At 31.3% G+C, this 23,974-nt stretch overlaps 1 protein-coding gene and 2 long non-coding RNA genes across 4 annotated transcripts; 1 reads left to right on the top strand and 2 right to left on the bottom strand.

Annotated features, from left to right (window-relative positions):
- The first annotated feature begins 235 nt into the window (after positions 1–235).
- LOC120068811 (uncharacterized) lies at positions 236–977 on the top strand. The gene is made up of 2 exons (XR_016527714.1): positions 236–606; positions 691–977. It is a non-coding gene; the product is annotated as an uncharacterized LOC120068811 (long non-coding RNA).
- A 6,490-nt stretch (positions 978–7,467) lies between these two features.
- LOC120070145 (putative E3 ubiquitin-protein ligase RHB1A) lies at positions 7,468–10,726 on the bottom strand. Of its 2 annotated transcripts, none has more exons than XM_090310201.1 (5): positions 10,468–10,726; positions 8,806–8,924; positions 8,338–8,710; positions 8,100–8,209; positions 7,468–7,923 (listed from the first exon to the last, which is right to left on the bottom strand). In XM_090310201.1, the coding sequence occupies exons 1-5, from the start codon at positions 10,586–10,588 to the stop codon at positions 7,900–7,902; spliced, it is 747 nt and encodes a 248-aa protein (XP_090166327.1). In that variant the 5' UTR covers positions 10,589–10,726; the 3' UTR covers positions 7,468–7,899. The 2 variants fall into 2 exon arrangements, with proteins under 2 accessions (XP_090166327.1, XP_090166319.1); XM_090310193.1 differs by having other exon boundaries at positions 8,079–8,209; positions 10,468–10,717.
- LOC150038203 (uncharacterized) lies at positions 9,000–10,455 on the bottom strand. The gene is made up of 3 exons (XR_016527227.1): positions 10,367–10,455; positions 9,649–9,776; positions 9,000–9,087 (listed from the first exon to the last, which is right to left on the bottom strand). It is a non-coding gene; the product is annotated as an uncharacterized LOC150038203 (long non-coding RNA).
- Positions 10,727–23,974: the final 13,248 nt, after the last annotated feature.

Here is a 23,974-nt window from a genome sequence, read left to right on the forward strand (position 1 = left end):
GGGCGGATCCCCTCGTTCGGATTGAGGATTCCCCGGTTTGACTGGGGATGGGGTCAAACCGGGGAATTTATTCGGGGCCCATCCGGGGACGGGACGAGGACGGGGACAGTATCCCGCCCCGACCCCGAATTTATATATATAAAAATTTTATAAACTTATTATAAAAATATATAAAAAGACCCAAAATGAAAAAGGCCCAAATTTAAATATTTTTTTTAAAAAAAAAATCAAAAATATTTTCCTCTCTTCCTTCCTTTTTCCAAAATATTAAATCCTTTTGGCTTTTACTGCTACTCAACCCCAAAATCCCTAATTCCAAAATCGTAAATCAACACCAGCAGCCTCCCTCTGCTCTATCTGCTCCCGGCTCCACTGCTCCAGCTCCACCAGCGTCCAACTGATTCGCTGAAACACTTTGAGCATCGTCGTGATTCGTGAAGATTGAAGAGCTCTCGTCTAGCTGATTAATCACCAGCGTCCAACCGAGTCGTGATTCGCTGAAACACTTCTACTGCTCCCGTCCAGCTGAGCCTCTGAGTCTGCGTCCAACTGAGCGTAAAGCTGAAACACTTCTGTGTTTTCTCAACTCACCCTCAGCCATTTCAGGTAAACATTCGACGTCGTCCGTGTTGTTTTTATATATTTTGACTGTTCTAACTTCTATGTTGTTTTTCTTTTGAAAAAAAACAGATTTGTGCTATTTCGAGAGGCAAGATCTATCCGTTCAACTTTCAAGACTTTAAAGTTCAAGCCCGTACCAGTAAAAATTTCCTTTCATTCTCTTGTTTGGCCGTTTGATATTTTTGAAAAGTATGCTTGAAATTAGTAAATAATATGTTTGAGAAATATGTTTGTGTATGTTTGATATTTGAATGATTTGAATTTTAGGCTTGAATATGTTTGAAAAATATATTCGTGTATATTTGATATTTGAATGTTTTGAATTTTAGGCTTAATATGTTTGTGTATGTTTGAAATTTGAATGCTTTCAATTTTGGGTTTGAACCGTTGAATGCTTTGAATATAGTCCAAGTCTGAAGAGGGGTTTTTAAATTAAATGTTTGTATGCTTTGAATAGGTTGAAAACAATGTCTTCATCACCTTCTACAAATAAAGATTCTTCAAATCCAATTCCAAGTCCAATCCCAGATCCAACCCCAGATTCAACCCCAAATTTAACTTCATGCTTATCGAATTATGATAATTTGAATGTTGATAATTGTATTATTCTTGATGAGGATATTGGAAGGGATCTTATATTGACATCGGTTGTTTGGAACCATTTTAAGAAACAAAAAATAGATGGAGTAGACAAGACAATTTGTAATTACCGCAAACGAAAATTAGGGGGTGAAAGTAAAAATGGAACCAAACATTTACATGATCATATTAAGATATGCCCATATAAAGGACAAAAGGACATACGACAATCCCTATTGAATCCTAATAGAGAGAAGAACAATACATTGAGTTTATATAACTTCGATCAGGAAGCTACAAAAAAAGCATTAGCTAGGATGATAATAAGACATAAATATCCTCTCTCAATAGTTGAGCATGAAGGTTTTAGGAAATTTTGTAATGTCATCCAACCATTATTTAAGATGATGTCAAGAAACACAATAAAGAAGGAGATTTTGAAAATTTATGAGACTGAAAAGTTGAAAGCCATGGCATTGTTGAATGAGATTAAATGAAAGATTGCTCTGACAACGGACATATGGACTTCCAACCACCAAACAAAAGGTTATATGGCCATCACTGCTCATTTTGTTGATGATAGTTGGGTTTTGCAAAACAAAATAATCAGGTTTATATATGTTCCTTCTCCACACACTTCTGAGATGCTTCATGAAGAAATAATGGAATTTCTGTTAGATTGGAATATTGATCGAAAATTGTCATCAATAACTGTAGATAATTGTAGTACCAATGACTCTACGGTTAATATGCTTGTTGATAGTTTGGGTGGAAACTTAATATTGGATGGGAGTTTATTTCATATGTGGTGTTGTGCTCATATTCTGAACTTGATTGTGAAAGATGGGTTGGCAGTGATAGGAGATGGGATCGAAAGAGTACGTAGTAGTGTGTCTTTTTGGGTACATACACAGAAAAAAAAGAGAAATTTGAGGAAACTGCTCGACAGTTGAATGTTTATGATGGTCAGATGTTGAGTCTTGATTGTTGTACTAGGTGGAATTCTACCTATTTTATGTTAGCCACTGCATTAAAGTACAAAGCAGTTTTTTATCGATTAAAACAACGAGAACCAAAGTACAAGTGTTTGCCTTTGGATCAAGATTGGGTATTAGCAAAAGAGATATGTGAGAAACTGAAAATATTTCATCACGTGACTAAAATATTTTCTGGATCCAAATATCCTACCGCTAATCTTTTTTCCCAAAAATTTGTAAATTGAAAATTTTGAGTGGACTAATTCTGGTATTCAAGAGATCAGACATGGCTTCAAATATGATGTCAAAGTTTGATAAGTATTGGAAGACAATTCATGGGGTAATGGCCATAGCTGTAGTTTTAGATCCACGTTATAAATTAAAGTTGATTGAGTTTTACTTCCCTAGAATTTATGGAGATGGTTTTTTTCTTGAAGTGGAAAGGATTAAAAAAATTTGTTCAGATTTGGAAACAGAATATCAGCTGAAGCATGAAGGTGAAAGTGATGATTATCACGCTAGAAATTTAGATGGAACCTCACAGAATATCGAATTTGATGATTTTAATGATTATGACTTGTTTGTATCAAATTCCAATAATATGAATCAGAAGCAACAATTTGATGCATATTTGGATGAATCTGTCTTACCTCGAACATCCGATTTTGACATTTTGAGTTGGTGGAAATTGAATGGTGTCAAGTATCCAATTTTACAAGAAATTGCAAGAGACATATTAGCCATCCCGTTATCTAGTGTTGCATCAGAGTCTGCTTTTAGTACCTATGGTAGGATTGTAAGCCCACATCGTAACAAACTTCATCCAAAGACGATAGAGGCTTTGATGTGCGCTCAAAATTGGATTGCGACTGAAGTTTTGACAGGTTAGTTTGTTTATTTTGTTTTACATCTTTCTATCATTTAATATATTAATAAATATTTTCTTTTATTACAAATATTTGACAATGTAAGGTACTAGCACGGGAAAAGAAATGGTTACACATTTAGCAACTGTTTTAGAAGATGCAGACAATGATGAAGATGGCGTGGTGACTAAGGTATGTTCAAGGATTAACATTATTTCGTGGTCTAGTTTTTTTAAAAAAAATTTTATGACATTATTTGTTTATTACATTTTAAATGTAGGAATGAATACAACTAAGGATGGGATGATGCCAAGAAAGGTGAAAGATTTGATTGTGAAGTGTTGAAGAGAGAAGGACGAGTTTTATTGAATTTTAAGTTGTAATACTTATTTGAATGTATAAGACGATTGCCTTTAATTGACTTCCTTATTCAAACTTTATTGAATTTTAAGTTGTAAAGTTATCTAATGGATTTGTTAGTTTTTAAATTGTCAATTGTGTTTATTTCATAGAATAGTCTATTGTTTTTTGTTCATTTGTTGTGCATTAGTCAAATTTCAAATAAAATCACTTGAATTAAAAAAATGAGGAATTCGATAAACTTTTTTAATGGATTTTTTGTAGACTAATCAAATTTTAACTTAAAAAAAATGGGGAATCCCCACAGAGAATCCCCGCGGGAAACGGGAAATGTGGCCCCGTGGGGACCCCATTTCTCCGACGGGGAATCCCTGCCCCCGTCCTCGCCTTTAAATGGCGGGGGCGGGGGCGAGGATGGGGGACAATTTCTCCCATGGGACCGGGGATGGGGGGCGCCCCTCCGCCCCGCCCCGGCCCCGTTGCCAACCCTAGCGGCTGCAATATCATTGTTTAAATATAGTTAGTATATGATATTCGTTTAAATATATACTATTGTTTAAATATAGTTAGTTAGTGATATTCAACTGTATATTGCATATTTACACGGTATCCCCTTACAATATACATTAAATATACAATTGAATATTTGTATTATGGGGGAGAAATAACATTATTAACACTCTAACTTAATAATTTGAACTCTACGAATTTGATTTATTTTTTAAATAATTTTATGATGTCATCTATCTTAATGTATGATATAGTTTGTAGCATATAATATGAGGTATATATTTGTGGAATAACTAAATATACATGTGTATATATGGCAAAGTATTTGGAGTACATAATTCAATAGAAACAATAATAAAGTTAAAATTTGGAATATATATTATATAACAACTTTAAATATGTGCTTCTTTTAAATGTATTTGGAATAACTTCACATTCAAAATATCATGGTATATATTTGAAATATGTTTCGTATATATATACATAAAAACGAAAAAAAAAATGAAGATTTGTAACCATAATTATGCAATAAAATTGTCAACTGAAATCAGGGATTTTGCAATAAATGTAGTCCACTAAATTCGATAAATGTCACTTTGGAAAACAAAATCTCATTGATTCTATATTAAATGCATTAAAATGGAAATTTATATTTACACAACAAAAAGTTTTGAAAAACGATTACAAAAAAGAAAAAGGAAAAAAAACCAGACATATTAAATGATAATTGAAAAGGTTAGAATTGTCCCAAGTTATGTCTAAAAGTTTTCTATGAAATAATTCAAAATTTAAGACATTTATAAAATATATATCTATAATGAATGTCTCTTACGTAGAAATCTCTTTTAAAAGATAATAATATTTTAGTTATGATGAAAAAAATCTTTACTAAGATGATTATGTTTCTGGAATATAGTGTATGTCTTTATTGTACATTAGTCTCCCTAAACTTTAGGATAAGTGGGAGATTGTTGGGAATGGTATCCTAAATCTCCTTGTAATCTCGTAGTTTGTAAACTTTGTATAAACATATTGTTGTTAATAAAATAAGTGTTGTTTTATAAGCATATACTCAATCCAATAAACTAAGATCTGAGGTTATTTCATGTAATTTAAACAAGTATGTAGAGACATACAAGTGGATCTTATTTAAATAATAACCTAAACGGTTTGTAGTAAATGGATAAAGTTGGGTACCTTATCCTGGTGACACTACAGATACAGCCTGCTTTGTAGGTGTTACAAGTATTGTAAAATGCTAAAAATGATCTAATCCTGATCATTCATGTGGAGATATGTAAGCGAGGGTATCCTATACAAAGAGTTTGTATAAGACCGGACCCCGAAATGTTAGTATCTTATATAACATCGTTAATATAGGTGACATGACCTGAATTCTAAGTGAGTTGTGAACTCCTGCTCATGAAGGCGACCCTTTTGATTTGTATGGGTGAGAGTGGCCAAATTGTCAACTCAACAAACCTACCAATTTGGGGATTCGTCTAACTAGGAAGTTGGGAACACAGCTACACAAAACGGAATTCACTTCTTCCCCGATGCAAGGACAAGTAAATAAATTGCTCCCTTAAGGGCTGATTCCGAGTCTTGAACATTGTGACCACGCCTTCTCCTGGCTCGAGAGAGACTTAGTCATAGTGGGACTATGACTTATTGTTCATTAGAGGAATCGGTGGTACTTAAGAAGTTAGATGTAACTACAGGGGCAAAACGATAATTTTAGCCCAACTGTACTTACGAGGGTCATCGCACTGTTGATTGGTTATATCCAATGGACACAAAAATTTATCTGTAGTGCGAAGAGTGCAGCTGTCGGTCTTTAGTGGAGTGACCGACAGTTAATGGATGTTGGGTAATTTAATTAAAGAGTTTAATTAATTTTCTGAGTACTGTTGAAGCTTCAATCTACAGGTCCATAAGGTCCCCTCTGTAGCTCAACAGGGATTTATTGAGAATTATTTTTTGATTAATTTGAAGTGTTCAAATTAATTGAAGGAATTAATTATATATGTAATATAATTAATATAATGTATTTGATATATTATAATATGAGAGAAATTTGAATATGATTCAAATACTAATTATATGAATGATATTCATGTAATTAAATTTAATATAAATATGATTTATATTTAGAGAAATTAAAAATTTGGATATGATCCAAATATCATTTATATGGATGAGATTCATATAAATGGATTTAATATAAATGTGATTTATATTAAATGTCATGTATGGCTGAGAGAAAATAAAATCTATAGTTTCTGTTGTATTTGATGCAATATAAAACTATAGGCTATATGTTATATTGATATAACATATAGTGTGTATATATAATAAAGTTGTTATTATATATATATATATATTATTTATCTATCTATTTATTTATTTTTAATTAATTTAATTGAAATTAATAAAAAAGGGAAGGAGTTACAATTGGCTCTCCATATTTCTCTCAAGTTAACTTCCGTGGGATTCAAGAAGTTGAATTAATCATCTTCTTCCTCAATTCACTGTGAGAGAAGAGTTCTCTCCTGAAAGAAAAATTAACAAGGGAGAAAAGTTCTTCTCTTCCCTCTCTTCCTCTCCATCTGTTTTCCCTCTTCCAAGGATTCAAGCAAAGCCCACAACTCTTACTTGAATCCTTTATCCCAAGAGAATACAAAGGATTCTCGAGTGGTGGTCTTCGTTCTTGAAGAAGGAGATCCGCGTGGAGAAGGAGTTCTGTTCGTGGCGTGTACAAGAGAGTTCTTGAAGAAAAGGTTCTTCAAAGGTAAGGATTTCTGAAACTTAAGTATTAAAGCATGATGTAATTTTAAGTAAATACATATCTTCTTGTTGTTTTAATGTAAAACTTGATATTCAATAAAAAAATGGATTTGGAACGATCTTTGCTTCTGCTCAAAAGATCTTTTTCAATAAATTTCCTTCAGATTATCGCAAACTAAAAAAACCTATACAAGATATTTTAGTTATATATTCTTTTATTATAAATTTTAAATTATTTTAAATTTAATTAGAAATAATTAATATGTTTCCTCACCCAACTTCCAAAGTTTTTATAAAGGTAATTATTTTAAATGATAAAATTACTGAAAATATTTTCAAGTATAGCAAAATATCACTGCATAATATAGTAATTAAATATTTTCACTAACTGATAGAAGTCTATCACGGTCTATCATTAACAGACAATGATATTTTGCTATATTTGTAAATAAGATGACTCATTTTCCTTAGATTGAAAACAGCTCAACTTATAAATAATTTTTTATGACTTAAAAAAAACAAAACTCTTATTTATAAAATAAAGTTTTGTTATTAAAATTTTATAATTAAGTTTTCTTTTTAAATTTAACACAACAGCACATGCACTGCAAATCGTATCAAACCAATATATAAAAACATGATTAAAGAAGACTCGATCAATTAATAGTTAATACTTATACTAAAAAGGTGCACTTTCCTTTTTATTAATTAAATTTGAGATCAAATCATACGCTTGGGGCTTGCGGGGATGTCAACTGCAGGCAAGATTTTCAAAGCCAAAATGAGAAAGACACCTCATATTCTTACAGAGAATGTGTGAATCTTTAATACTCCTTTTTTGAGTCTTATTCTTACAGAGAATATGTGAATATTTAATACTCCTTTTTTGGGTCTATAAGCCTGGAGGAGTTCCTTCAGAATTGATGATTGAAAAAATAATGAATATGCATGAAGATCCAACATGAGGAAGGGAAGCACAGTTGTATCATAGCATGATTTCTTCCCCCACTGATGTATCAAATCGACTGACTACAACAATTTACATCACGAATTTGTAGCTAAGAAACGGCCAACGTATCTATGCAGCCATAGTTTTGAAAATGAACCTGTGGTTGAACGAGGAAACGCACCATCCACCAGATTGAACCGAGCTCAAGCTTGAATTTGAAGGACTAGAGAAGTTTCTCATTTCTGCAGACTCAAGGTAGCTCAAATATCATCTCCTGTATCGAAAATCAAGGACAAATTTTTATCAGTATTGCACGAGCGAATCACAAACCTTCCGGCAAAGTGTTTTTCATTATAAAGAACTCAAAAAATCGTCATCTAAGACAATGTAAGTAATGGACGTTGTTGAATTTGAATTTGATTGTCATACTTGTAACTTGTTGGAACAAACCTTGTCGCAAATGGGACAAACATCGCTTCGTTCGGTCCACTCGAGAAGGCAAGCGAGGTGAAAGTGGTGCTTGCACTTTGTGATAATTTCTGGATGTACAGAATCATACTCTACATAGGAGATACAATGTTAAACATGAATTGTGGATTTGATCTAAAAGTACACGCAAATGGTGCAAGTGAAAAGAAGAATGGTATGCAAAAGAGTATCAGTTGCTATAGATGCCAATTCAACTCACCTTCAAGACAAATAGGACAGACATCCTCTTCTTCGACGACCAGAGTCGGTGTACTATTGCTCTTCGACTTGGAATGTTCCAGTTTCCGTGGAGGGCCTCCAAGCAAAGGGCTGTCTTGGGACTTACTATCCAGTTCCCCAACACTTTTAACTGCTGATTTAAAACTACATCCACAGATTGTTTCTTTAACAGAGTTGAGATCTTTCGGTTGTGGATATTTCAAAACCACATCGTATGGGAGAGGTGTTGGAGGGGATCGATAAGTGTTCGGTATCGACAAATCCAAGTTCAAATCATGTCCTGCATTCAGGAGCATGGAGGCTGAGCCACTATGAATTTCGGATGACTCTCGCTCCTCCATAGCCAGGGGGCACTGCAGAAAGGAGTGAAAATTATGGATCTTAATTTTAGCAAAGAAAACAGATGCAATAGTGGGTCATGATCATGTGGAAAGGCAAATGAACTAACATAGTAGTATGCTGGAGTTCCATTCAGGTGAGAATTTCGAGTCGAACAGCAGCAGCCTCCCATTCTTTGATGATTTCTCTTATCTAACGAGCAGCTGTTATAACATGGTTTCCTGTTATCTGGCGTAAATGTTGTACATTAGACTTCGAGAACAGATGAAAAGGACAAAGAACCATACAGATTAACAGAAAACATACAGATGCAAACGTAGAAAAACTGAGACACGATCCATTGAACAAAAATTCTTCCCCAAGAGAGAAGATAAGGGAAACCAGTCTACAACTTGAAGATCAAGAACACAATTCTGCTTTATCAATGTGGTCGACCAAATTGGCATGTGCTAAAAGTAAAAACAAAAGCACCAAAAAGAGCTGATTTTCCTCTAACATGACTATTATTATGTCTTCCAAAATGTTTCGCAAATAAACAATGCCGATTCTCACGACTCAAGTTTCTAGAAACAACCACAATTCTGCCCATGATCACCAAATATCTCAGCATGGCTATGTTAGGATACCTCCAAACAAGAACACTCAAGAACAATTAAGAACACAAAGTACACTAACGATAGAAATATATATTGCAATATCAATGAAGAAACTACAATATACCATAGTCTTTTGAGAGGGCTTCTCTCTCCTAAATTCTCCAAAGGAAATCTCACAAAATTCTTTCACACCCCCTTCCAAGCCCACTCTCTCTATTTACTAATATGTTCCTTTTCTAGTACTCACACTAATAGTCTACTAATAATACTAATATTCTTCTTGAAACGCTCAAAATCTGGATACAAATAATGGATATAAATGAGGCGATATAGTGACGTAAACCGCAGATGAATACCTCAAATCAACTAGGCTTTACAATCAGAGAGCCAAGTTGCACATAACTGCCAACTATATAAGTATCATGTAACGAACTGGATTAGGTACCGTCTTCTTTTTATCTTTCAATACAGATACAGGTGGAGACTGCAGGATTTAAACTTCATCTGGTTAACTCAAATCAACTAGACTTGCAGTATTGGGCCAAACCCAAACCATACGGCAAATAACCACTGAATGGCTCATAGTGAACATAAAGATTGGATACAAAAGTATTTGAAATCAACTTGGTTTTATCGGTTGAGTTATAACATATGTATAAATATTGTCTCCATTAAGACTTTGATTTGGTAAAATAAATTAATGAAAACAAACAAGGCGTTAAGAAGTCCGTTTTCCACTGACTAACAAGATTCAAAAGAACATAAAGAAGCATCTCAATCTTTCTTTTAAATGAACAGAGGACATTTCAAAGGTAACCATTAAAAATACACTGAACAAAGTTAGAACCAATGAATGAATGATTTGCATTTTTTGCTTCTACCACCATAGCTAAACGTCCAGCAAAGATCTTAAATCCACTTAAAATATCTCTCTAATCCCCAGTTTCTCAAAAAACCCCAAAGAAAACAAAAATCATTTGATCATTCACAATTTCATGACATAAACACAGAATAAACTCCAGTCAAGAAAACGATGAAAAAATTAAATCAACAAATCAGCAAAACAATCCAAACCCAGATCGCAGAATCATCAGCAACAACATTAACAGAAACCCAAAAGCTCAAAATGAATAACTAAAACGATTTGATGAAGAACAAAGAAGTTGGAAACAAACCAATTAAGAGAATCGCCTCAGAAAGGAAGTGGCGCCTGTGTTTGAGCAGTGCAATTTCGGGCTTCAACTTCAATCCACGCGAGTCGCTTTCAAGAGCTGATGGCGGACGCCAATTTGCCATACAGCATTTTCGTTTACTAATTATTGTGCTGAATTTAATTAAAAGCTCCCTAATTTAAATACGAACAGACACGACAATCGATATGATGTCGAGGGAAAAAGTTCATGACGAAATGGACAAAGAGAAAAAGAAAAAGTTTCTTTAATTTTCTTGGACCTACTACAAGATAAAACGGTGTTCGTGACGATAATGTATAGTTTTTTTTTTTTTCTTTCTTTCTTTTTTAAAGCAATAGTATTTTAGTTGTACTAGTTGTTGGAACCCGCTACCCTCTGATTGATAATATTTAACGACAGCGAAAAGTTTTGAACGATACTCGTTAAGTAAATGTAACCTGTAAAACATAAACTCCTTACTGGGTGAGTTGCGGATTTAGCTCTCTTTAAGATATTTTGCGACTTTGCCAAAATGTGCAAGCAGTTTTACAAAATTGTCACGTCGTCCCAGGATAAAACAACCCAGAATAGATAGCACTGTGATCAGAGTAGCACCGTAACTAATCGAAAACTCACACCATTCAGATTGACTTGCTCGGAAAACAAGAATGGAAGAAAGAAAGGGGGCGAGCTAAAATCGTGCACAGAAGACTTGACTGGTGTCCTCTGCTCACAACACGTGGAGCTGTTGAATGAAGAATTATATAAAAATAAAAAAGTGAAATAATAATAGTTCTTTTTTAAAAAATAAGCACACACTCGCCTGAGTGGATGGCAACACGCGTGTGCAAGCAGTTCTGCGGAATTGTCACGTCGTCCCCAAGATAAAACAGTCCAAAATAGATAATATTGTATTGATCAGAGTAGCACCATGACCGATCAAAAACTCACAGCTTTTGGACTGATTTGCTCGGAAAACGAGAACGGAAGAAAGAAAGGGGGCGAGATGGAATCGCACCCGAAAGACTTGACCAGCGTCCTCTACTCGTGACACGTGGAGTTGTTGAATGAATAATTATATAAAAATAAAAAGTAAAATAATAATAAATTTTTATTTTTTAAAAAAATAATCACCCATTCAGATGTCGGCACGGGTGTGCAAGCAGTTCTACAGAATTATCACGTCGTCCCAATGATAAAATAGCCCATAATAGATAGTACTGTCTTGATCAGAGTAGCACCGTGACCAATGAAAACTCACACCTTTCAGACTAATTTGCTTGAAAAACAAGAACGGAAGAAAGAAAGGGGGCGAGATAGAATAGCGCGCGGAAGACTTGACCAGTGTCCTCTGCTTGCGACACGTGGAGCTGTTTAACGAAGAATTATATAAAAATAAAAAGTTAATAATAATTTTTCTTTTCTTAAAAAATAATCACACACTCGCCTGAGCGGATGGTGGCACATGTGCGAGATACCCACCATACTCACATTTTCCTATCTCCTCATTCTCTCTAAAATATAAATACCCCTTAAAGCTCAAACCCATAACCTAAGGTGGAAGGATAAGAATAAGACTTTTCTCTCTCAAAATTAAGCAATGTGAGATTCTCAAACCAAAAGTTTATTTTTCTCTTTTAAAACTTAAATTTTCACTAACACTAGTCCATGACAAATGGGATATACGTGAAATTTATAGTTTATTTAAGTTAATTTAGAAAATAAATTAAAAAGATTTAATATATCTAATAGTTTTTTATATTGACCCGATCAATTGTAACTATCGTAATATAAATTACGTTATGGAAATAAATTTATGAGATTTTAAAAAGAAAAAAGAATAATTGTCCACTCAGACATATCTCCAACCTTAGATATTGATATTTTATATTTATGGTTTTAATTACACCCATGCATGAGATATACCACTTCAACTTACATAGATGTAATGTGTCAAAGGATATTACTATCTATTCAAACATATATTTGCTACCAGGTCGTGGTTTTTAATATTTATGGTCTACATCAAACTTATACACAAAAAGATATATTACTCTGTAACTAAGAATGGAAGTGATTGTCCGTTTAAATATGTCTCTATCGTTAGACTGTGATATTTCATACTCATGGTTTTGTTCACGGTCGTACATAAAAGAATACATCATTTCGTGTATAACCACCTTCACTTGGATAGTTGAAATGAATGACAAAATAGAAATTATGAAAAACTTTAAGGGCAATATAGGGATGTAAAAATTCCCTCTTGATGTATTGATGTTATATAATATTTAGTAGGTTAAAATATTATTTTCATCCCTTTGGACTTGTTCAATTTTGGTTGATGTATTTTTAATTATATAATATTCGTCCATCTAATCTTAAAAAAAAAAGAAGGTTATGCTAATTATCGTTAAAATAAGCTTACACTGATTTTTTTTAATATCAATATTTAACCAAATCGATTGAAGAATAATAATAGGACCACCATGTTATTTTAACCTAAGTTTTTATAAGCAAAATTCACATTATAATGCTTGCCTTTTTTTCCACATATATATATAGATTAATCAAGCTTTATGAAATAAAACCACCCATTTATAGTCAAGAATCACCAACTAATTTGAATGTATCTATCTAAATGTATAAATTCTGATTTTCAATCATTTTGATCGGTCTTTTTCAATCAATTTATATGGTTGTTGTCTTCAATGAAATTATTAATTTTGTATTAATCTTTTATAACAAATTTCGATAGTCTGTTATCGCACATGATATTGTCTTTCTTTTTAGGAGATTATTGTTTCTTTGTTTAATTTATTAATATTTATTAAAATCCAACATCAAGAAAATATTTTTGAAGAATAATAATTAGATAGTTAAAAATTCTCTGTTTGATAATCATTTTATTTTTTTGTTTTTAAAAATTAAATCTATAGATACAATTTCCACCTCCAAATTTTTTATTTTCTTATCTACTTTTTATCAATAATTTAAAAAATTGAGCTAAAATTTGAAAACTAATAAAAGTAGTTTTTCCAAAGTTGTTTTTGCTTTTGAAATTTGGCTAAGAATTTGATCATTATACTTAAAAAAAGAGGTAAATCAAAATTAGAAAGGAAGAGAAAATATGTTTAATATTCAAAAACCAAAAATAAAAATCGAAATATTTATCAAATGACGTAAACAATCCACAGCTAGGAACAGTCTTTTGTTGAATTTCTCTGTTTGGCACTCTGAAAAAATTGAAGACCCACTCATTTTATTGTATGAGCATAATTAATTTCTGTTATGCATTTAAGACAGTCAATTTTGGCCGACTTTAAAATTTATGAAAATATCTACTACTTTTGTAATACATAACTAGTTGTATCTTGTACAACACGGAACCTAACTCAATTAATATAGGATAATTGTACTTAAAGAAAATTAGGCGTTGTCATAATGTGATGGCACACTTCTTTGCGTCTTAAGCGTTGGAGTAGCAAGATTTCTCCTCATTCGATTGTTTATAAAAAATATAATAAATAAAATATATACGTACTCGTGTTAGCTAGAACTGTTGCGTCATATTTATATAATAACACTAAAAGGGGAAAATCATATTTTTAGCATTATTTTTGTGTTAAAAATAGCTTAGCTCAATTGTCATCAATATATGTTGAAAACCAAAGTCTATGGTTTAATAATATGTTGCATAATCATTCAATCAATAATTTTAACATGGACATAAATATAACTCAGATTGATTAGAGTATTATTATTTATAAATGTCGGCGTGTAGATCCCGTTGAGGTCTTGGGCTCGTAGATGAAGCTCTTTTATTTGATAATGACATGTTCCATAATCATTTAATCAATAGTTTTAGGCCAAAGTGCAAGAGAATATGCACCAATATGGTGCCGAGTTGAATTCATTGTGATGCCTAAGTTAGTACACATGAAGTGTCACACCACTCTCCAGATTACCCTCTTAATCCAATAAGGGGTGTGAGGACAACAATTGTCAACTCTTTTATGACACTACCATCCCACTAAACTCTATAACTTGTATCCTTAGCACTTGGCAACCTGATAAACATTTCAATACTATAACTGTTCCAAGCATTACTTCATAACAACATGTTAACACAGGTGCTATTGGTCTAAAAATCCACATTCATTCACATTACAGTTAAACTAGTAATAGACGGTATTATAATTACATTCCTTGTCTCTGTATTTCTTCTTAGATTCTCATGATATGTACAGACAAAACCATAATTAAACAGATATGGTGAACCACCTAAACACTATTCTCTGGAGAAAATCCCGGATAGTACCTGACTGACAGATCTACTCGGCTTCAGGATGTCGACCACTACCTGGGAAAGAAAACATTTAAAAGAGTGAGCTCAAAATGCTCAGTGAATGACTATCTTAAATAAAACATACTTTAAATCATAAACAATATGAACGTGTTTATCATTGAAATATTTATAAAATCATAATCAGGGTTTTGAAAATGAAACTGGAATCGTAAAAATACATCACGTAAGAAAACTCTAAAATAAAACTCATTAGCATCTTTCTAGAAAACACCACTACTCCATTGCCTTAACATGTGAGAGAGCCATTTTGCTCAAACTCTAATAAGCTTAGTTGAGAGAGAGCCCTTTCACTCGATCTCATCAATGTTAATAACATAGACATACATGCACGTAGAGTTGAACTGGGTCTTGACCACCTTACCATATCTTCAATGCCAAGGGTCCCTAGCATAACTGAAATTTGGGTACCTTACCATACCTTTAGTATTAGCATTTGAGTAGGGTTCATACAAAGCACAAAACATTTATGCACATGGAAGAATATACACTCATTTAAAACATTCCTCATAGTTTCATTATCATCACATGGTGTCTTGTAAAACAATAAGCATGCTTATAAAATTCCTTGATAAAACTTTATCATACTATAAAACATGACATAAGCTTACTGAAAAACCGCATACTAAATTCATAAATAACTTCATCACTTGAAACATGGACCACGTGATCAACATTCATTAAAAGCATGCGTCCATTGAAACATAATATGAAAACTTCATATAAACTGCCTATGCGATAAAAACATTTATAAAACTGTCTTTGGAAAACATTTATTAAAACTTTTCACTCACTGTCTTAAGCTACTTATCCAAGGGATTTGTAAGCCTCTCCTATTTACGTCTGCATGTAATACTAAACTTAATATTATCGCATATCATCATCACATCATAACTGAGTTCATCGCATCCCTTATACTTAATTACTTTACCTTTTTCATGTCTAGAGACTGGCTTCCCTCTCTATTGGATGCTCTATGGTCGCAAGGACACCCTTCTGTCCCTATGTGTCAACCAACCCTCGCGTGCCTTACTTCATGTCTTTGTATGTCGTCGCATTCCTTGACAAACTAGCTGCTTGCTTACTTTTCATATGCAGTTGCCTGCTTATTCATCCATAACATTAATTCAGATTCAACTTTTTAAACCTTATAATTCTATTTCCAGCTATTAATTAACTAAATTTCATTTTGATAAACTTGCTCAAAACTTCTTAGCTCACTTACCTTAAAATTTAAGCATCAATTCCTTTTTTATTTAGCTATAAACTTCTCATATCTCCTCAAACTTGCTCATAAATCCTTTAGCACCTTTACAGTCTCAACAAGCACTCACACTTCTCTTAGACGTAGGAAAGTCTGGCAAAACAATCTCCTTCTTTGCTAAGCCTATTTATACTTGGGTTTATATGAGAAGTTTGCTTAATTAAATGCCACCTGGCCCATTAGTCCTTAGTTAATATTTCCTAAGCCTGGCACTTAACCTATTAACAAATTATTAAAACTGAAATCCTCAACTTATTTTCATCACAATGAGCTTGTGATCACTTGAGCTTCTTCATTGCTTATCGCATAACTGGGCCATCGTCGCACCGTCTGTCCCAGAATATTCTTGGTAGACCTTGAAATAACTGGCCCTCATCCATTTCCATAACCTACTTCTTACTTGGCTATTATTTTGGCCGCATGGTAATTAGAAGCTGATCACATACCACTCTGTCTAGCTTTAATCAACATCATACTTGACCCTTAACTTGACTTTATTCACGACCTTCCCAAAACCCCACGACCACACTTAGACATAATTCCTTTTTCCTTAAACACTTGGTCGCATGTCATCTGGAAGAGTTGGTCACATGAACTAGCATGACTTGTTGTATACATTGACATGATTTCATCGCATGGACATATTTATCTTCCCTCTAAGAGTTAATTCTTCTTCACTCACCTGAGAGCTTAACCTTCCATACTTGGAATATTTTCCTACCTTCTAAAGAACCCGGGAGCCTTACCTTTAACACCTAGAAATTTTCTTCTCCTTTAACTATACTTACATGCTCATCATATTTTCATAACATTACACACGGTGCTGTCATCATAAACTCTTACTTGTAAAGGCATTAAACATTTCATTAAGAGGATTTAAATATAACTACTTAGTAAAACAAACTTAGGGGTTTACATGAAGTGTTTAGTTCAACAAAGCAATCAAAATATTTCCTACCCCTTGAGGTGGAGGAATGGTACTTATTAATATAAAGTTCAACATTTGGCATTTTCTTGGTACATGTGCAATATTGACTGCGTTAATGTAGGTATAGTAGGATTGGCAATGGGGTTGGGGCGGGGCGGAGGGAGACTCCTCACCCCCGTCCTCATAAAGGTGTTTCCCCTCATCTCCGCCCTCATCCTCGCCAGTTAAAGGCAGAGACAAGGATGGGGATTCCCCGCGAGGACCCATCCCCATTACATATATATATATATATATAAGTTAATCAGGGACGTGGCAGAGATACCCTCCCCATCTCTGACCAGGGACCTGATTATAATCCCTAGTTTAACCCTCATCCCCGGTCAAACCAGGGATTTCCTGTCTCGAATGGAGTGGGGGGACCCACGGGGACCCGACCCGCGGAAATTTTTGCCAACCTTAAGGTGTAGTCCTTGAAGTTGCAGGTTTTCAAGGGTAAGCTTTCATCGATGCCCTTTTGGTGATAAGGATCAAGTTCGACATAACTGACCCAACACTCGAAGCTTTGACTTTTCATTGGAGATCCGTGGACCCATACGCGTACTTATGGGATGCGTTAGACTTAGATTTTGCCTTGGATGACCTTTAACTCATAAATACTCTTAAATATTTGACGAATCCACTCCTCTTAAAAACCCTTAAAAAATGTTTTTTAATATAGAAAAATACCATCAAAATTCATAAAAGTAATTAACATTGATTTGTGTATTTCAAAAAAGTGCATGTATATGTTTTTTTAGTCCACCAATTAGTGCGACGAGGATTTAAAACCCTAACATTTTGGTGAAATAATAGAATGTCAGAATTAGTTGAGTTATACTATATGTACACTGTTAAAAATATGTTAACGGTTAATTAGAATGATATTTAGATTATTCGTATGTAATTTTTTTTTCAATATTTATTATTAAGGATTCAAACTTATAACCTTTTAGTCGAAAATATATGTCTATCTAGTCTTTATCAATTGATCTATGCTTAGATTGATTATCATAGACACCTTTATTCCATAAATATCCAATCACTTAATCAATAATAATATTATTATTTTGTAACATGAAATTTATTATTATTATATCTATTTTAGTCCTAGGAAAAATTCCAAATATGACATAGTGAATGTACGGCCCACCATGATCTCAAATTGACTTTGTATTTGCAATAGAGGCCAAGTTGGTCCTCTCCTCTCATTTTCATAAATTCCATGGGCCGAATTCAATTCATTGGGCTTCTCAAACCAACTCAACACTAGTCGGAAACTTTTCAATATTGTAATAATTAAACCACGTAGATTTATTATTATTTTTTTAAAGAAAATTGAATTTGTGTAATTTTTTTATTCAATAATAAACGATGGTAAGAATTTGAACCTTAAAACTTCGAACGGAGAGAGCAACAGTTGATTTTTTTTAATATAATAAATGTAGGTTGAAAGGTCTAGCTATCGACTTTTTGAGGTGACGATTAATATCTTATCCACTGAATTATACTAAAATCAACATAATAAAATTGTAGTTAGTTGATATATGATCAAGTTAAATAAACTATATTTGTTGGGTTGACCATAATTCAACTAGTCAGAAAAAAAAAATTATATATCAATGATAAAGGTTAAATATTTAAATCTCTCTTATTTCGTATTATTTAATTATAAAAAGCTCTCTACCTCTCATGTTATTTAGATTATTTAACTAATTAAAGTATTATTCCCTTTTGATTAGTATATTCATTTATTTGGATTTATTGACTAAAGGGGAGCTTTCTTGGAAAGTTGGGCAAGCTTAAATTCTTTGCATTTTGAAATGAATGTAAATTTCCACCTCATACCCAAAAACAAAAAAAAACAAAAAACAAAAAAAAAACTCAATTCAAAACCATTAATTTAGATGTGATTGACAATCTCCAACTTAGCAATAATATCCCCTTTGATTAACTTATAATCTAAGTGCCATCTTCCCTTTTTCTCACCACATCATTCTTAAGTAAACCTCAATTCAATGGTTAAACACACAATAATAAATTTTAAAAAAATAATGATCTAAAATTAAATTATCTATATTCTTTTAAATGTTTTGTTATCACTTGATAAACTCCTTTTCAAGTTAAAACTCTTCACTAACAAATTTTTTACCAGTAAAGTATTCAAGTATTTGATAGATGAACTTTGATATGTTGTTTTGTTTTAATGTAAATATTCAATAGGTTTTTTAGTTAAATACTTGTAGGACGAAAGATCGAATTTTCGTCCATCGCTATGATGTTTTGTTCACTAAATTTAGCCTAACAGACTAAAAACTTGGTAAGTTGTGTAAGTTTTAAAACACTATATTGAATCATATTTTAAGGTATTATAACTTAGGATTGTTTGGATGATTGAATTGGTTATTATAGTCGGTGGATCATAATAGCCAGTGAGTTATAATCGGTAGGAGGCGTTTGATGGGCAGATTTGGAATGTTAAGCCTAAGAATGTTAAGTCTGTGGTTAAACTAGGAAGTTTAGATAGCCTAGGTTTAACAAAATTGAGTTTGGAGTGCAGGTTTTGGAAATCTAGGTTTAAAAAACCTATGTTTGGAGTGCTTGGGAATGAAGTACAGATTTATAAACCTAGAGTTTGTGGAATATTTTCTTATATTTAATCAGTGATTATATTTTATATTAGTTTAAATTTGTCATCTTAATTGTTTTAATATAGTTAAGTCTAAATAATCTAAAAAATTTCAAAGGATATTTGTTTTTTTTAATTATTATTGAAATAGAGTTTTGAAAAAAAAAATAATTTTATTTAATTTATTATTTTAATAATTTGATATTTTTATTTTAATAGATTTTGAAATAAAATGTTATATAGACTTTTGTTACTTTAATTAACTTTTAACTAATTTAAGTCATGGTTTTCTATACCTATAGCTTAAATAGATATATTTAATTACACAATTGCAGTCTAATGGGCTATTATTTTACAAAAAACAAAAAAACAAAAAAACAAAAAAAAAAACAAGTCCAATTTAGTTTTTAGATCTCCTTACTATTCAATTTTATTAAATTAGTCTCTATATAATAATAATAATAATACAAAAAGAAGCATATAAAAATATTTCTTGTAATGATCGATTTACAACTAGGATAATCTAAACAAAGAAGAAATAGAATCTAAACTAGAGGAAACAAATAAACAAAGAAAGGAAGAGAGAATCTACAAAGATAATATAATAAATAATGATAGAAAATACTCCAAATGAAAAAAAGGATGAGAAGAAAGAGAAAATGTATTTAAAAAAATATTCTTGTAATTAAACCAAGTGTCTGTTTATAATGACTTGTAAAAAAAATATTTTTCAAAAATTCATTTTTATTTAAACAATTTTGATTAAAAAGACTTCTTAAAATAAAAACACACATATGTTTGGCAATTATTTCTTAAAAATATTTGTATATACAAGTTTGTTTAGTTTGTTATATACTAAAAGTGTTTTTATTAATGTTTTCCAGAGTTGGCCGGTGGTAGTAGAAGTTTGACTAGAGTCGGTAGTCAGAAGTTCGTTGGAAGGTCGCTGGGAGTGGCTACCGGAGGTGGCTAGTAACGGTCAGAGTTGGTTGATAGTGGTTGCCAGAGGTAGCGGTCGAAGTTTGGCCAGAGTCGATAGCCGAAAGTTCTCCGATAGAGCCGTTGGAAGTGGTCAGTGGCGGTCGTTGGAATTGGTGAGCAGTGGTCGCCAAAAGTTGGCCGACAAACTTCCTAAATTAAATTAGGAAAAAACATGTAATCCATGTATTCAAACTCATAAGAAAGAGCGTAGGAAGCCTTGGCTTCTTAAACCATTGTCCGGTCCATCCCAAACTCAACCCTTGAAACAAACACCCCTTAATATTTGAAGTGTAAGCTATTATAGTTTGGATCATAATAGTTTGTATTTTGGGTGTAAACTATTTTAGTTTGTGTTTGAGGTGTAAACTATTTTTATTTTTTTTGTAGAAAATTGTAAACACGGTAGTAAATGAAAAAATATAAGATGAGTGACAAATACTAGGTATTGTAGTAAAGAGAGTTTTGAAATAACATTTACTATAATTAGTTATATGTTATAAATAGTTGTACGCCACAATTATATTTTGTACCCCAACCATTGAGTGAACTATAATAACTCACTCCATCAAGTTTTGGTTTGTCCCAAACGACCCTTTAGATTTTATTTTATTTATTTTATGTTTTTTTTTAAGTTGTGACTATTCACATTTTAAAGTGTAACTACTAATCATTTTATTGGAGTTCTATTATTATTCTTTGCATAACACAACCGCAATAACTATTTAGGTTATGTATGTTGTCATTTCTCGATGTTAAACAAAGGTCCAAAGGTTTACTAATCTGATTTTCAAGATAGACAATTGTTGGAGTAACCAAAAAGTTGCTCATCTACCCAAAAAAAAAAAAAAGAATGTTAAGAATGAAGGATAAACTTTAGTAGGATATGAGAATAATTTTAAATTAATTTATAATATAAAAGTGTTTCAAATTAAAAGAAGTATATGACATCACTTTCAAAACCCCTTTGTTTTGTCTATATATGCAAATATTTAGTATTATTTATGCATAATATTTGAATTATAATTATTTCAATATCTATTATAAGATTATTATTATTATTATTTTTTAACTCTATTGAATCATACATTAGACTTAGAAAGTGTTACAACTTCTATCCACAATTTAACTAATTTCAGCAATTGATTTTAACAACAAGCAATATGCATACGAATTCACTAATTCCAATATTATTGAATTTTGTACATATTTTAAATTGATTAATGGTCGAATTAATCATTAATGTATTTTTTTCAAAACTCATAATGATTAAAAAAAAAAAAAAAAAACGTAACTTCATTGTCTATTTTGTTTAAAACTCTATATAAGATTTTTTTTCTTACCATGTATATATTTTATAATTCATTAAACGCTTTTAAGGATATTTTATTAACCATCTTTTAGACAAAATTTTATTAGAGGAGGAATATTACGATATTCAAAGTATAAAATAAAATTGTAGTATTTAAACTTGAAATTAAACTAGATGAAATTGAAAATCTAAAGTAAAAATTGATTCCCTCTTACATCTCGGAGAAAACTTTTAGGTGACTTAAAAATTCTATTTGTTTCTCCTTTTATTTTATTAAAAAAAAACATGAGATTTTCAAATCTATATTCTTAATGTTTAGTATTAGGACCCGTTTGGATTTACTCAAGAAAAAATTATTTTTCAAAAGTCATTTTTATTTAAACACTTCTGATAAAAATGATAGTAAATACACTTTAAAAACTATTTAAGTAACTGTCAAACACTCTAATTTTTTTTAAACTGATTTATTTTTAAATTAAACACTTAAAAATGTATTCCAAGTACACCTTTAGTCTGTTCATTTTTGAAAAATCTAAAACTTAGTCTTTAGAACTAATTTATATGTTGACATTTTAAAAAAATAATGGTTTAATTGTACTATAAAATTTGAAGAAATGTTCATATAATGCTTTATCTTACTGAGAATTATTATTATTTACCAAATTTTGATAAAATTTAAATTTGTTTGTAAATAATAATAATTCTTAGTAAGAAATGAATTATCTTAGATTAACTCAATTTAATATTCATTGTAAGTATTATTTTTCTGTTTGAAAAATAATATATTCTTATAAAAGAAAGGAAATATAAAATTTATATTTGGGATTGCGACACGACAGGACGGGACGCAGTCAAGCCTCCAATAATATCCGATTATATTTTTTTATTAATTCTTTTTTGAAAACCGATTACATTTTTTTAAAATAAATAAATGAATATACGTAGATGGATTAGATAGTTTTGAATTTAGGCTCAAGTTATAAATTTCCGGCTTTTTTTCCTTCCCATCTTCAGTTGTAATTTTTTCCATATTTGTGTCATCCTCTTTGAAGTAATACAGAATTGTTCTATTACCACAAATATGAGTGGTTAGCCTCAACCTCTAACATGAAAGTAAGATATAGAAATCTTAATAGATTATGTTGATGTTGAGCATCGTCGAGTAATATTCATTCACATGTCTAACACTATTAGAATAAATATACAATGTCGGTTAAAAAAAACTTTTAATCTTCAGACTTTCATAAAAACAATAATATAGACTTCGTCTGGTAACATTTTATTTTATTTTATTTTATTTTTTTAAATTAAGTCTATGAATACTATCCACCTCCAAATTTCTTCATTTGTTATCTACTAATCATCAGTGGTTTAAAAAACTGAGTCAAATTTTGAGAACTAAAAAAAGTATATTTCTTCATTTGTTATCTACTAATCATCAGTGGTTTAAAAAACTGAGTCAAATTTTGAGAACTAAAAAAAGTATATTTCAAAAAATTGTTTTTGTTTTTGAAATTTAGCTAAGAAATCAATCATTGTATTTAGAAAGATGCAAATCATGGTAATAAAATGTAGATGATATAGACTTAATTTTTTTTTTAAAAAAAATTAAAATTGTTATCAAATGAGGCCTTAGTCTCTAAACTTTGATTTATAATGATTTAGTGTCTAAACTTTCAATTTCGTAACAATCTAGTATCTAAACTTTACTATGTCACAATTTTGTCTTTATACTTTAAAATTTGTAACAATTTAGTCTCTAATGTATAAATTAGTGTTAAGATTTAATGACATTTCCTACATAAATAAACCGATAAATTAATAAGAGATTCAATATATTTTATAAAATCAGAGTCTGCATCATAAAATAATAAAAATTGACATCTAATTTTGATAAATTGTTTACGTTAGGGACTAAATTGTTATGAATTTAAAAGTACAATGACTAAATTGTTACATATTAAAGTTTAGAGACTAAATCATTATAAGCCAAAATTTAA

The sequence above is a fragment of the Benincasa hispida genome, chromosome 1 (genome assembly GCF_027475165.1).
Source record: "Benincasa hispida cultivar pf3 chromosome 1, pf3_genome.v1.1, whole genome shotgun sequence".
Classification (NCBI taxonomy): Eukaryota; Viridiplantae; Streptophyta; class Magnoliopsida; order Cucurbitales; family Cucurbitaceae; genus Benincasa; species Benincasa hispida.